General features: G+C 46.2%; 1 protein-coding gene across 1 annotated transcript; it reads right to left on the reverse strand.

Moving 5' to 3' along the window:
- Positions 1-9,995: 9,995 nt before the first annotated feature.
- OLIG3 (oligodendrocyte transcription factor 3) lies at positions 9,996-12,206 on the reverse strand. The gene has a single exon (XM_004673888.2). It carries the CDS (start codon positions 11,994-11,996, stop codon positions 11,178-11,180), a length of 819 nt encoding a protein of 272 aa, XP_004673945.1. The 5' UTR covers positions 11,997-12,206; the 3' UTR covers positions 9,996-11,177.
- Positions 12,207-13,230: the final 1,024 nt, after the last annotated feature.

Raw genomic sequence — 13,230 nt, forward strand, 5'->3', positions numbered from 1 at the left:
AGATCAAAGCATGTCAATTTCTGTGTATAGGAGGCTTTCCTAAAACTTAAAAGCAATCAAAACCAAATATATTCATATCTATAACAACATGTAACTGTAAATTCTTTATGAATTAAAGTGTAAGCAAAATTAAAAGGCAAAAAGTGAACTAGAAAGGGATTTTTAAGAAAAAACTTCCTTCTAGAGAGATTTCACAAATTAGTTCGTAAAATACTAAGTGTTGAACAGATCGATTGGGAAAAAAATACAAACTAACAATTCCCTTAGAAAGAACTGTATTTTTTTATAATAATACCAGATTATAAACTCTGAAAGATCCAGAGTTAACTTAACCAGTATTCTTTACTGCAGCATCTTTAGAATCTACCAAATAACAGACCCCACCATATCTTCATTACTTAATGAAAATTTTGTTCTCCTTTGTTGCTAAAGAAAGGTAGTTTTAAGCAAGTAGAAAATAACACAAATTTGGGTAGAGTCAATTGTTTCTTCAAACTGATTTATTTAAACTGAAATATAGAAAAAATATACGAATGTAGAGAAAAAATTAATTTTCATCTTGAAAACATCCTAATTTTTCTCTTTCTGACAGTGTTCATCAGGAGAAACAAAAACATTGTTCTGATCTAAACATTCTGTTTGAACTTCTATGAACCAGAAGAAATCAACCATTCCCCAGTAATTGTTTTGCTCTTCTCACGTGCCCCTCAAGATCCCCACGAAGGTGCCTGCAGCCGAAGGGTGGGATGAGGTTTTGAGAATACAAGCAATCTCACGTGTTGCCTGAAATCAAAAGCCACCTGGTAGGAGTGTATTTCTGATGTTTGTTGTTCTCATCAATAGGTCAGCAGTTTGCCTTTTATCCTTAACCAGCCTCCTACTTGCTCTCAAGCAACCCCCTGTAAGTAAAAAAAGAAAGCATCTAAAAACATTTATTCCCATGTCCTCATTTCATGTGGAAGGAAACAAACTCTGAGGAAGGTAGTGGGAGCCCGTGGCATAGCTGACTAGGACAGAACTGTCACTAGAATCCTATTCTCTGACTCCAAATACCATTTTCCTCAGTCAGTAAATATTTGCTCAGAGTTTCTTGTATTCTGTCCTGATCCTGGTGTTTAAGGACATAAAGAAGAATGAAGAAACATCTTTGCCCTTGAAATTAAATTCTTAATTGTGTAATCACTTGTTTCATGTCTGTCTCTAGCTAATGGAGCTTCATGAGGGGAGGGACTGAGCCTCTCTTTACTAATCATTTGATATCAGTCACAGAAGATGGAGAGATATACATGCATTCTGATATGAACAGAAAATTTTCATGAGGAAAGAAATCTGGTCACAACTGAGAAAGAGATTTATTTAGATAAATTGAATGTGGGGTCGCTAGGTCTAAAATCTGTTATAGTGTTGATGCAGCTTTCCTCAGATTTCACGCTTAAGACTTTCAACTGATTAGATGAGGCCCACCCTCTATGGACTCTATTCCATCACTTCAGGTGACTACAGATATTAACTACCTTTACAAAATACCTCCACAGCAGGATGGACAATAATGTTTGATCAAACAACTGGATACTATAGCCCAGCTGGATACCCAAGGGGACATAAAGCTAACCATCACACACACCCACCATCTGACCATGTATATCTAGCCCGACTGCCTGGGTTTCTCTGACCTCATTTTTCCTTCTGATCACAGCTCATGTGTCACCATTCAGAAAAGCCCTCCCTGCTTCTCTTGCTGAACTTTATTAACTAAGTCAAACTCAAGCTGTTCTGATGCTTGGATTTCTTCATACATCCCCTCTCTGTTAGGGTCAGTGAGAAATACCACCACAGAGGGCACCACAGCATCCCCATGGGCATTAATCCCTGCCTGTCTAGAGGTGTGTCAAACTGTACTTTAGTCAGGTACAGATGTTAGGTGACAGGCAGCAACAGAAAGACTTAAATGAGGTGATGTGTGTTGTGTATTTAAACCCACAAGTGGCACATATTAAATACTTTGTGTTTGTTGCGATTATTAACATAAATATTTTCATAAATTAACACAGCTGATAAAACATAACAGCATCTACCACAATATCCCCATCCCATGATAATGCTGCTTTTGAAAGTTAAAATACTTTTCGAAGACCCTTAGTTCTGGAACACATATCTATATAAGTCATTTTCTGGTAACCTAGTGCAAGGTGAGGGCAAAGCTATGACATGGGTGTTGAGGACCTCCCGGAAACTGAAACTGGTTGGAGATGGTGATTATGAAGGAAAAGACTGGTGGAATGTCGACCCCATACACCCTGAAAACAATGACATGGCAAAAGTGGAAAAACAGAAAGGAGTGACAAATTGGAATAAAGACTAGAGTCTGGAAGTGGAATGGAGACTAGAGACTGGAAGAAGAGAGGTAACAAAAACTGATGATATGATGGAGCAGCAAGATTAAGGAATAGAGGAAGAAGGAAACTTAAGTAACCGACTGTAGAGAGAGAAAACCACCCCTAAATATTTCTTTTCTTGAATGTAAGCAAAAATAGTTCTTTAAGCAGATGCCTTAATGGCCCAAAATCTGTAAATGTAACAAATAAACTAGTAACTCTTGATGCTGTTACTAGCAGAAATGTTTTGCATTTTAAAAAAGTGGCCACCAGATTAACTGTCTTTGCTACTCCATTTAATAAATCCATTTCCTGTCTGCTCCCAGAGTCCACCTTCTCTTTTTCCACTGATGTCTTTTTTTCAAGGCTACAGCGGTCTGATTTATCTGTTTCATTGAAACTAATTTTAACTTTAACAAATTCTAGAACATCCCCTTAGACCACAATAATGTATATTTTAAACGAGCAACCATGATATAAAATTTCAAAGAAAGTAAATTATAGAAAAAGAAAAAAAATTAATGTTCAAATAAAGGAAAGCATCTTACACGATGATTTCTCCTTCCATGTAGTGAAGTTGAGGCTCTGCAGTGAGAGCTCAGAGAAAGCAAAATTTAGAAGGCAGCACTCCTCTCCCTGTCTTCTACCTCCTCTTTTGTGTCCCCTCCTGATTGATGCCAGCTTATAGGATAAGTTAGCATTTTTCTAAATATATCCCCAAAGTTTGTATTGCTAGTGTTTTCCTTAAAGTTGCAATCCTTCGCAAATTCCTTATACTGAGAGCTAGTGTTTCTAGTCAAAAATACAGTGAATGTTTCTTAGTATTTTTTATTTTAAAACCTGCCCATATCGGGCCCTCCCTGGTGGCACAAGAGGTTAAAGCACAGCGCTATGAAGCTATCTGCAGCCCCTGAACCATGAGTTTGAGTTCGATCCTCAGCCAGGGAGGTGATCCACATGGTGTAGTCCAGCATTAATTAAGGCATCAAATTGAATCTAAATTGATGGGTGTCTTTCTGATTCAATGGATATTTGGATTTTTGCAATTAGGTAAGTGTGTATTTGCCACTACTCTATCTGAAACACAAGTGTGGGCACAATTTGCTACCTATCACCTTTGACCTAGCCTCCTTCCTGTCCATGTCTTATACTGATGATCTTGTACATCACACATGGACCAGTCAGCTAGAACAAGGAAGGCAAAGGTTGACTTTGATTAACAAGTAAGTCACTTCCTTATGGAGTGTTGGTGGGTGTAGTAAATCATGTGTCTTGATACTTTCCTCTTGACATTGCCTAGTTCAGATAAAGAACCAATTCTCAATCCCTTTTGCATTACCCTCTCTATAGGTGCAAGATCTCAGCCTTCCACAGTGTTTTGTTTAAATGGAACCCACAAAGTCCAAAAATATACAAAGCTGAAACCAAAATCTTCTCAATCAGATTAGAACATACATCTGTATTTTCTTCCTTGTAGGGGTGATTCAAAAATTGATTTTTTTCTGCATAATTGTCGCTGATGACAAATTAACTGAATGACTGTTCAGTTTTGTATGGGTTTAAGAACTTCCAAATTTTTAATTTTAGGAGTATATGTAATTGCATGATGCAAAAAATTCCTTTACAGCTGTGCAAAAGTAACAGAGAATAATAATCTGAACCTGCCTCCTATTTTTGATTCTATAGTTTGTCCTTTTTTACTAACACTGAAAATCTGTCTACTTTGGTTTAAATCTTTAAGAGAGAAACAACTGGAAGATCACCAAATCAAAAATGTATTAGACGATGAAACAAACTGTAATTAGTATGAAAGAAGACTGGATTAAAAAAAAAAGTGCTAGAGTCTCAAATGAAAGAGAAAAAATAAGGGGACAGAGAAGTCAAACAATCCCTTTTTTAACTTTTGTGGGGGAACCCCTGGCCTCAAGCTTTAAAGATTACCGGAAGCTCCAAAGGAGCTCTCTCAGAGCTGCTCTGAGGACCAGCAGAGATTCAACAATTGTATGCTGAATCTTTGTGTTCTAGGTGGGATTATTTATCAGGGATTTTGTTTTGTCTGGGTTTTCAATGGCCCAGTCCCAGCTGTACATTTGGGGATAGACCACAGCTTCAATCAACAGAGGGTTTGTAGCAATTCTTTGGGCAGCTTCCCTCCCCCTGCAGGGATGGAGTAATTAAGAGACCATTAAGTCAATTCTGCTTTATTGAGGGGGATACCGCGCAGGTCATTTCTTTGAAAACTTTTGTTCTTGAAGGAAATTACAGGATTGTTTTATGTTTAGAGCACAGCCTGGTGAACTCTGGAGTCCAGAGGGAAGATGTTGTGGCTCCGGGACCCAAGAAGACAAGGAGGATAATGACCATAATCCCATTAAAAAAAGATTTCTCCCACTCTTCCCCCCCCCCTTTAGTTTTTCTTTAAAACACCAGTTAAAAGAAAAACGATTTGCTCATTTGGTAATAACTAATGGAGACATGAATTACCGGGATACCCCAGACTAAAGTTTATCTCGGTGTTACTAAATCTCTAAACAACTGGGTTGAAACTAAGCACTACACCATTGCTTCTCTTTATTTCCATATTAATCAAAGGCATCTGCTCCAGTCCTCTCTATCTGGTAGCAGGAACTGGTAGCAGGAGTTTTCCAGCATCTGAAAAAGCCTCTGGAAAAATCACTTTTGCGCACTGAGTTTTCTGCCCTCAGCGTCAGCGTAGTTAATACCATAGAAATGTGCCGAGCTGTGTTTTTCTTTTGGGGAGTGAGGAACAGGAGGGCTGGGTCATTTCTTCTGCATTTGAATCTCTTTTGCTTTTTTTGTTGTTCATAATCTCCCTCCCCTCACAGTTCGGGAACTTCGGGAGCTCTCAGAAAGTGTTGAATTGGGAGAATGATTAATTATGAGAAACTAAAGAAAGAAATGTCAAGATTTACATAGTTGGGGCTGAACTTTATGGGCACACTTGTGTGTTCAGGGGATGATGTGAACTTCCGAATTTTTTCCTGGGTCTTCAGAAAAGAGAAAAGTTTGAAAATTAGGAAAAGAAAGTCTCCAAATAAGCTTGTTCCAAACCCTTGGAAATATATTGCTTTCCTAGGAGTGATCCCGGCTGTGACAGAAATACGTTCTGAGGGGCACTCGGCAGAATCCGGATGGCTTCTTTTTAATCTGGCTTCTGGAGTTTCCTAGGCCCAGGAAAGATGAGGCAGCACTCGAAAGGCTGCATCTTCCACTTAGCTTGTGACACCCCCAGAATCCGGCCTCCTCTGGCCCTGTACTCTCTCAAGTTGCACCCTGACACAATCCCAGCATTTCTGAAGGAAGCTTTCCCAAGTTGCCTCAGACCTTTAGTGTCTTGGCCCACTCACTTGCTTTCCTACTGGGATGCCAGACACTGAACAGCTTGGCTTCCTCCCAACTCAAAACTTAGCAGCAAAATGCAGGCTCCATGTGGGAATACTCAGGTGACCACTCCTCCTTCTCCTGTAGCCAGTGAGCCCAGCTGACTGGTGTTGCCATTCTCTGGACTGGGCTACACTTCCTGAGCCCTTGAACTTCTTAAGCGCTAGCTTTGGGCATCTAGTTTGCCCTCCTTGCCAGAGCCAGAGGCAGGGCCTGGGCTGGGTAAGAAGCAGAGGCTTGGCGCCAGGGACAGTCCTTTGCGAGTCCCCTGCCAGGAAAGGCTACTGGGAAAGGGGAGGCCCCCAGGGCCACACAGCAGACCGACCCGACTCAGAAGGAATCTAAAAAGCAAAGTTTCCAAACGATTTAGTGTCAGTCAGCCTGGGACTGGCTGGGGATGGAGTGTGACCACAAGTTCCAGTGTGGATCTGTCTGCTACTGTAATGATATTGTTGTAATTATCGCCCTTCCCAAATTCCATCAATGCCTAAGTATTTCCAGGTTCTTAAACTGTTTGCACAGTTTAAGTTGTGGCTCATGTCCCGACGTCCCTCCAGTGCACCTTTCTTTTCTCATCTACACCCCACTCCTGACTCTCAGGGCCTGACCGTGGATCATCTAGGAATTGGACTGCCCAATCGAGGCTTCTGGAGGGACAAAGCCTGAATCTGGATACCCTTCAGCTGGGCTTGAAGCCAGTTTCTGCTACTCGGGGTCTGAAACCCTGGTTGGACACCTGTCTTCCTGCGCCCCACCGCCTGTGCAAGAGGAAGAAGGGACCTTGTGCCCACTCTCCTAGTGGGTGGGCACGGACTCAGTCCAGGAGGTGAGGGGTGGGAGCAAGCAGAGGGCCATAACCGACACTCATCTGCTCGTCCCTCCCCCCCCCCCCCACGCCAGCGCCCCATCCTCTTTGGGCACTGGCATCCCTGCAACAGAGTTGTCCCGGGAAAGATATACGTTGAGAACCAAAACTCACTACAAGTAATAATAACAATAATAACATTAAAATATTCCGCAGTCCCTACCCTTCCGGGTGCAACACCCCTTGGTTACTTATAAGGAATATGGGGATAAGAAGGCTTAGAAACGTCGTAGGGATGGGGAAGGAAGGGGCAGCGGGGCTCGCCCGAGTCCGTCTAGAGGCTGGCGCCAAGATGCAGGCGCACCGGGCTCCACCCGGGCCCCTCCGCAGGTCTGTTTCTTCCAAAGACGCTTCACCCTTGCGCTGCGGCTCCTCCAGCAGCTTGGTTTCCTAAGCCCTAGGCACCGGGACGTGACCCGGCCCGCGCTAACCTGGAACAAGCAAATCCCTCCTGGCCAACGTTCGCGCCTGGCCGGGGCCCCCCTCTTCACACTCTCCTCCGCGGGCTCCCGCAGGGTGGTGGCGCCAGGTCGCGTGCGCGGAAGGGGCCCGGGAGCGGTGCGCTGGCTGGCGGGGACCAACTGTTTGGTCACTGTGTCCTTAAAGAATCCTGAAGGCTGACGACGGGGCTTCAGCTGAGCGTCCTCCGTACCACGGAGGCTCCCGGTGCCCGGGTCAGGCCTTCTCCAGACCTCACCGGCTGTAGAGAGGCAGGAGCCCGCGGCTGCCGGTGCGCAGAGTCCACTCTTAAGCCTGCTGGAGGGCAGAGGAGCCCCAAATTTCTAGTCTCTATGTAAGTCAGTTAAATCTTTGCTGACCAGCCAAGTGCTCCGAAAATTAACCTCCTTCCTTAAGGGAGGGTTTGGCAATTTCTGCATAGTGTGTAGGTAGAAACGACAAAAATTTGCTGGACCTAACAGCTTGGAAAAATAGTTTAAGGAAAGACACAAGGCATCCTCACACTGGAGCTAGGGATTCTTGGGTATCCAGAGCCTCCTCACGAGGCTTCTCTTCGCTCTTTACCCGAAGGGAACCCCAAGGTCCTAGAAATCAAAGGAGTGGGAGAGGCTCACTGGAAACAAAGGTGTCAGCAGAAGCCAGGCTGGCTGGCTTTCCCTTTCCACGGGTGGCTTTCTCCCTTCCTTTCCTTCTGCCTCTGACTTAATAGGCACCTATACTGGTGCCTCACAGTATAGCTGCCCACAAGCCTGCAGCCATCCTTTTAAATGTGAAGCAATGCTTAGTCTGGAAGAAAAATATCGTGGTCATGTTTCTAGATTGAATTAAAAACTGTCTTAAACTTGAGAACTTCAGAGATGTGACAAATGTACAGTGAAAAATAGCCCCACCAAGAGCCAGACTCCCTTTCCCTTTTGAAGCTTTGTAATCTGTTATGGTCTCAGTATGCAGAATTTAAAGGGGGGATGTAAGTGAAAATTGTGTCCAAACTTCCAGCAGTAGCAAATGAATTAACCCACAGAGCCGGAGGCTCTTACCCCTGGAGCTGGGTGGCGGTGGTCTCTTCTCAATACATCAAAAAATCTGTGATAACTAGGCTCCCAGATTGCTTCTTCCTTGAATTCCTATCCAGTTCTCATTAAAATACAGCAACAACAAAACCTTTCTTTCTGTCTCTAAGTGAAAAGAACTTTTATGACCAGAGGAGAGCTCAGCCTGGGCAGGGGACGTCCTTGTGGCTGGAAGCCTCATCTTTTCTGCTTGGTCTGAAAGCTTGGGCCAGACTACCGGGAGTGGGAGATTCCCTTTAGTGCAATCTTCTCTGAATTTAACTCAAGAACAGTGGTGGTGGTCAAGGGATTCGTATCCCAGCAGCACTACTTTAAAATTCCTGGTTTAGGGAATGAGTTTTTATTCCTTTCCAATTTAAGCTCGAATTCTACAAGCCTACCCCGAAGTCAATCCCCCCCCCCCACCACCACCCAAATCAGGCCTTTGGAAATAAGATTCCAAGGAAGCAAGTGGCTAGGGGAAAGTCATTTTCCTGATTAATGAAACTCCTCTCTTCCCTCCCCTTTCTAAATAATAAACTCACTGGGAAGGGCTGGAGGGCTGCCTAGTGTTGGTTTCAAATAAATCCTCCATAGTCCTCTCCTCACCCAGAGAAATGAATCACCCTTGGGAAGCAGACGATTATTCCCCCATTTGTCTGCCTAAAACCAGGGGAAATAAGAAACCTCTGCTGTAGACCCCTCTTTGGTCTACTGGGCAGTGGGGTAGTTGGAGGGATGGGGTGGGGAGAGAAAAATGGAAAATGTGTAGAACAGGGAGAGGAGCTGCAGAGTTGCCCTCTAGAGTGGCACACCACCAGGGGGGGCAGTGAGGGTGGGGACGAAGGGGCACAGGCTTTTTCTGTGTGCAGCCCATATGCTGGGCCCTGCAAAGGACAGCTCTGGTGCCCCAGGTTGAAATCACCAGTCTCTCTTGAAGAGACTTAGGCCTTCACCAACAAGGAGGTGATATCACATCTACTTCAGAGGCAAAGGGTGGCACATTTCAATCAGGTTCCTATTGTCTTTAGTTAGAAAGAGAGAGGGTTGCTGTTGGGGTTGAGCTCTTCTTTTCTATAAACAATGAAAACTTTCTTGTTATATTACTTTTGCTTCTACAAACTATTTGGAAGTTTATGCAGGGGATGATAAAAGAAAGGCAGTTGACTAAAGGGACCACTGTTTTGGCCATCATTTATGTAAAAGATACCAGGGTGTTCAACAAGCTGAAACTGCAACCTTCTAAGGGAGAAAAGAAGAGAGAATTCCTGCTATAAAACTATAGAGGCTGAGACATCTGCCCAAGCTCACCTTAGGGTGATGGAGGGCTTCTCTTCTACCTGAGGTGTGTGTGTGTGTGTGTGTGTGTGTGTGTGTTGACTATTTTCTAAGATCACTCTGCTGACTTTTAAAAAATACACTGGATTTTAACTTGTCTTAAAAGAAGAGAGCAGCACATTCAGCTTAAACTGAAAAGAAATTACTGCTTCATTCTCCTGTTACCCACACAGCCAGTGCACCCCCACTCATTTCCTGCTGAGTTGCCAGGTTTCTTTTTAAAAATCTCAACTGCAGAGTTTATGAGGCTGTGATTACTGTAGAGAAATAAGGAGCTCAAATAGCACAAAACCACCAACGTGGAAAGCTGCCGTTTGAAAGCTATTTAGTTGTAATCATTCACGCCAGTGTAGCCACCCTCTTTTTCTGTAAATAGTGAGAGAAAACTCTTTGCATGTGCCCACCATGTCCACATCGCTCACCCACTACCAGACACACCTTACTGGATCCATGCTCTGTCTCCACTACCCTCATGTTCAAAAAGTTTAGGCAAAGGCAAAGCCAGGATTTAAAGATTCTTTTTTATTTGAAATCTCATCCAGAAACACTGGTTGTTAATAAATATATCATAGTTATCAAGAATATATAAAAAATAAAGACAGGTCTTGTCTTTGAGGCCCTAACAAAATACTTCAAGCAAATGTTCAGGAAAATAAAAAACGGCACCCCTCCCCAAACCACAATAAGTTTTCAAAGCTGATGATCGAGAGAGCTGACCCAGCATGCAGAATCACTGAGCAAGGGGTAGGGTGGGTGGGGCGTGGGTCAAGCTAGTAGAGGGAGCTCAAGCTTTGCAATTGCTGGCTCCTGAACAGCCTAAGCTGGGGAAGGGAATTCCAAGGGGGTGGGGTAGAGGAAAAAGCGAGTGTGCTGAGTATGGGTCTTTGCACTCTGCCCCCTTTTTCATTTCATACAACCACAGTCAGATATATGGAGTACTTCGGAGAATTCACTAATAAATCCTTGTTACAAGGAAAACGGCATCACGGCCTCCACAACATGTTTAGACAAGATTCATTTAGAAGCGTGCATGCACTCTTTGACCTACACTGCATCGGTAAGGAAAACCCACGAGGACCTGTCTTGCCCTGCACCGGAATCGAGATTCACAACTCAAAACCCAAAGCTTGGATCTCTCGCTCTCTCTCTCCGTCTCTCCCTTTCTCGCTCTCACTCTCTCTCTTGTCTGTAGAAAAACCACGGTGGAGAGTTAGTTGAGTGACAATCCTAATTGCATCCATCTCAAGGAAATATTTACATTTGTTTTGCACAAAACGGATGGTTGTCTTTTCCAAGGTGAAACAGAGCCAAGAGAAAGCCGACTTGAAAGTCCCTTCTCAAGTTTTCAACTACACCCATCCCGTCTTTATACAACAAATGCGGTTTTGACAAGAGCATATGGCAGAGATAGACTGGCGCGGCCCGGGGAAAAGAAGCATGCATGCAAATCACACGACGTCTGGTTCGAGTCCCCCTTCGCTACCACCTAGAAATTGCAGTTTGGTTTTGGTCCTTCCCCTCCGGGGGTCAAGCGGGATCTGAGCTCTCTCAGACCGTGTGGGAGGCCACGCAGACCTGCGCCCCCCCTCCCGTCGGCGGAGCTCTCAGCCTCGCTCTTCCCTCCCGGCCCGGCACCGCGGCCCCTCCGCGGCTCTCCCCTCTTTCTCCGCAGCCGGGCGGACCCGCTGCTCACTTGAGCAAGTCCTTGGACTCGGCGGACAGCCGGGCCATGTTGGCGGTGGAGAGAGCCGACAGGTGCGGCGGCGGCGGCATCTGGCAGATGGTGCAGGGGCAGGGCAGCCCGGCCCAGTGCTGGAAGCCGCTGCCCAGCTGCAGCGCCGGCGGCGTGGAGGGCGCCTTGAGGAGCGTGTGCGGAGGTCGAATAGTGCCGAGAGCCGGCAGCGAGGCTGCGGACAGCGGTGACGAGGCGTTGCCGGAGGAGAGCGCGCCGCCCAGGATCGGGTGTACCGGGTGCACAGCGTTGGCGGCGTGCGCTGGGTGGCCCGCAGAGTGGCCCACGGTCCCGCAGTGGAAGGCCGAGTGGTGGCCCCCGTAGATCTCGCCAACCAGCCTCTTCATCTCCTCCAGGGAGCTGGTGAGCATGAGGATGTAGTTTCTGGCTAGCAGGAGCGTGGCGATCTTGGAGAGCTTGCGCACCGAGGGCCCGTGCGCGTAGGGCATGACCTCGCGCAGTCCGTCCATGGCGAGGTTCAGGTCGTGCATCCGCTTGCGCTCGCGCCCATTGATCTTCAGCCGCAATTGCTGTAGGTCCTGCTCCGACAGCTGCTTCTTGATTTTGTACTTGCTGCTCTCGCCCGCGGCCTTGGCACCGGCCCGCGAGAGACTTTCCCCGGGCATCTTCTGCACCAGGTCGCCCTGCGTGGACGAGACCGAGTTGAGACGGCTCTCTTGGTGGTGGTGGTGGCGGTGGTGGTGGTCCCTCAGATACATCTCATCCATGTCCGGAGAGGAAGCTCTGCTGGAGACAGAGCTCGAATCAGAATTCATTTTATTACAGGGGATGCGACCCTACAGAGGGGAGGCTTTAGGCGGGAAATTAAAGAAAATCTTGAATTAGAAAAACCTCAACAGCCCAGCAACCCACTTCTCTGCGGCAAGACGCGAGAAGATCTGAGACGCTGCTTTTCCCCGCCTTTCGCCCTCCCCAACTCCCCTCTCTGGTTAAGCTGTTTCCTGGACAGCAAGTTGGTGTGTGCTTGAACTAACCTCACGCTGAAAAAGAGGGGCTTTTATAGAGCTGCGGCGGAGAAAAGAGACAAAAGGAACCCTCCTATCTATCCTGGGCTGGTTAGGATGACGCGCCATCATTCAGGGCGGTGCGCTTTGCTGTCCCATTTAGCAAGGATTCCTATTCATATTCATTGTGGGGCCGCCCTGGGACACCTCTGCTCAGAACCGCTAGGAGCCCCCAGGCACAAAACCCTCTGATTGACACACTCACCGCTCCAGCTCACGCCTTCCTGATTTTTTTTTTTTTTTTAACCAGCCTCTACGCCAGCCCCTTCGCAATTCCCCTAACCAAATCACACCTACGGAATCGAAGAAAGGAACCGAAAGGGATCCAGGCGGTTGTCAGAGATTCCTCGCGGTCTGGAGCGTGGAATTGAAAGTCTCTTTTTCGTAGCTACTCCCACATTTTAGGAATGTGGGTTAAAAAAAAAAAAGGAACGTTCTGATGAAGAGATGTGATGGAGGGCCTCTTGGACCACTGTGGTGGGAGTAGGGGGCTGTGGGTTGATGCGCGTTGTCCGAAGTTTATTTTTTCTCCCCCGTAAGAAATCTTTCTGAAGCACTGACACTGTGTTAATTTTATTTATTGGGTCCTTCTGGTTTCAACGGATGTCCCTATCAGGCGCTAGGTTTGCTTCCGACGCCGTTGTGGGCTTAGGTCTCTTGCTTTCTGTGTCTTTTCTTTCGTTTAAAAAAACAAGTTAGTGAAAACATTTCAGTTTTTACCAGTTCTCTCACTTCTTAGAACTGGAACCGAGGGAAAAGGTCCTAGTGTTACAGGAAGAGTAACTTGAGAAGGGGAGGGGAAGTAAAGGCGCTTAGGGGCGGGGAGGCAGTTGGAGAGTGTAAAGAGCTGGGGAGAGACTGCTCCTGCTCAGGCTTTCCGGAAACCCCTGGACCCTAGGGATAGCAAACGTTGGTGCTGCCGTCTCAGCCCGAGGCGCCTCAGGGCGGCCTTCTGGCCTCCCTGCAGGCGAGCGTGAGGAGAAAG

This window comes from Condylura cristata, unplaced genomic scaffold (assembly GCF_000260355.1).
Source record: "Condylura cristata isolate star-nosed mole 26May11 unplaced genomic scaffold, ConCri1.0 scaffold00001, whole genome shotgun sequence".
In the NCBI taxonomy this organism is placed as follows: Eukaryota; Metazoa; Chordata; class Mammalia; order Eulipotyphla; family Talpidae; genus Condylura; species Condylura cristata.

Excerpts from the sequence above, each read along its gene's own strand:
- OLIG3 (XM_004673888.2), bottom strand. The coding sequence starts at position 11,996 with ATGAATTCTGATTCGAGCTCTGTCTCCAGCAGAGCTTCCTCTCCGGAC.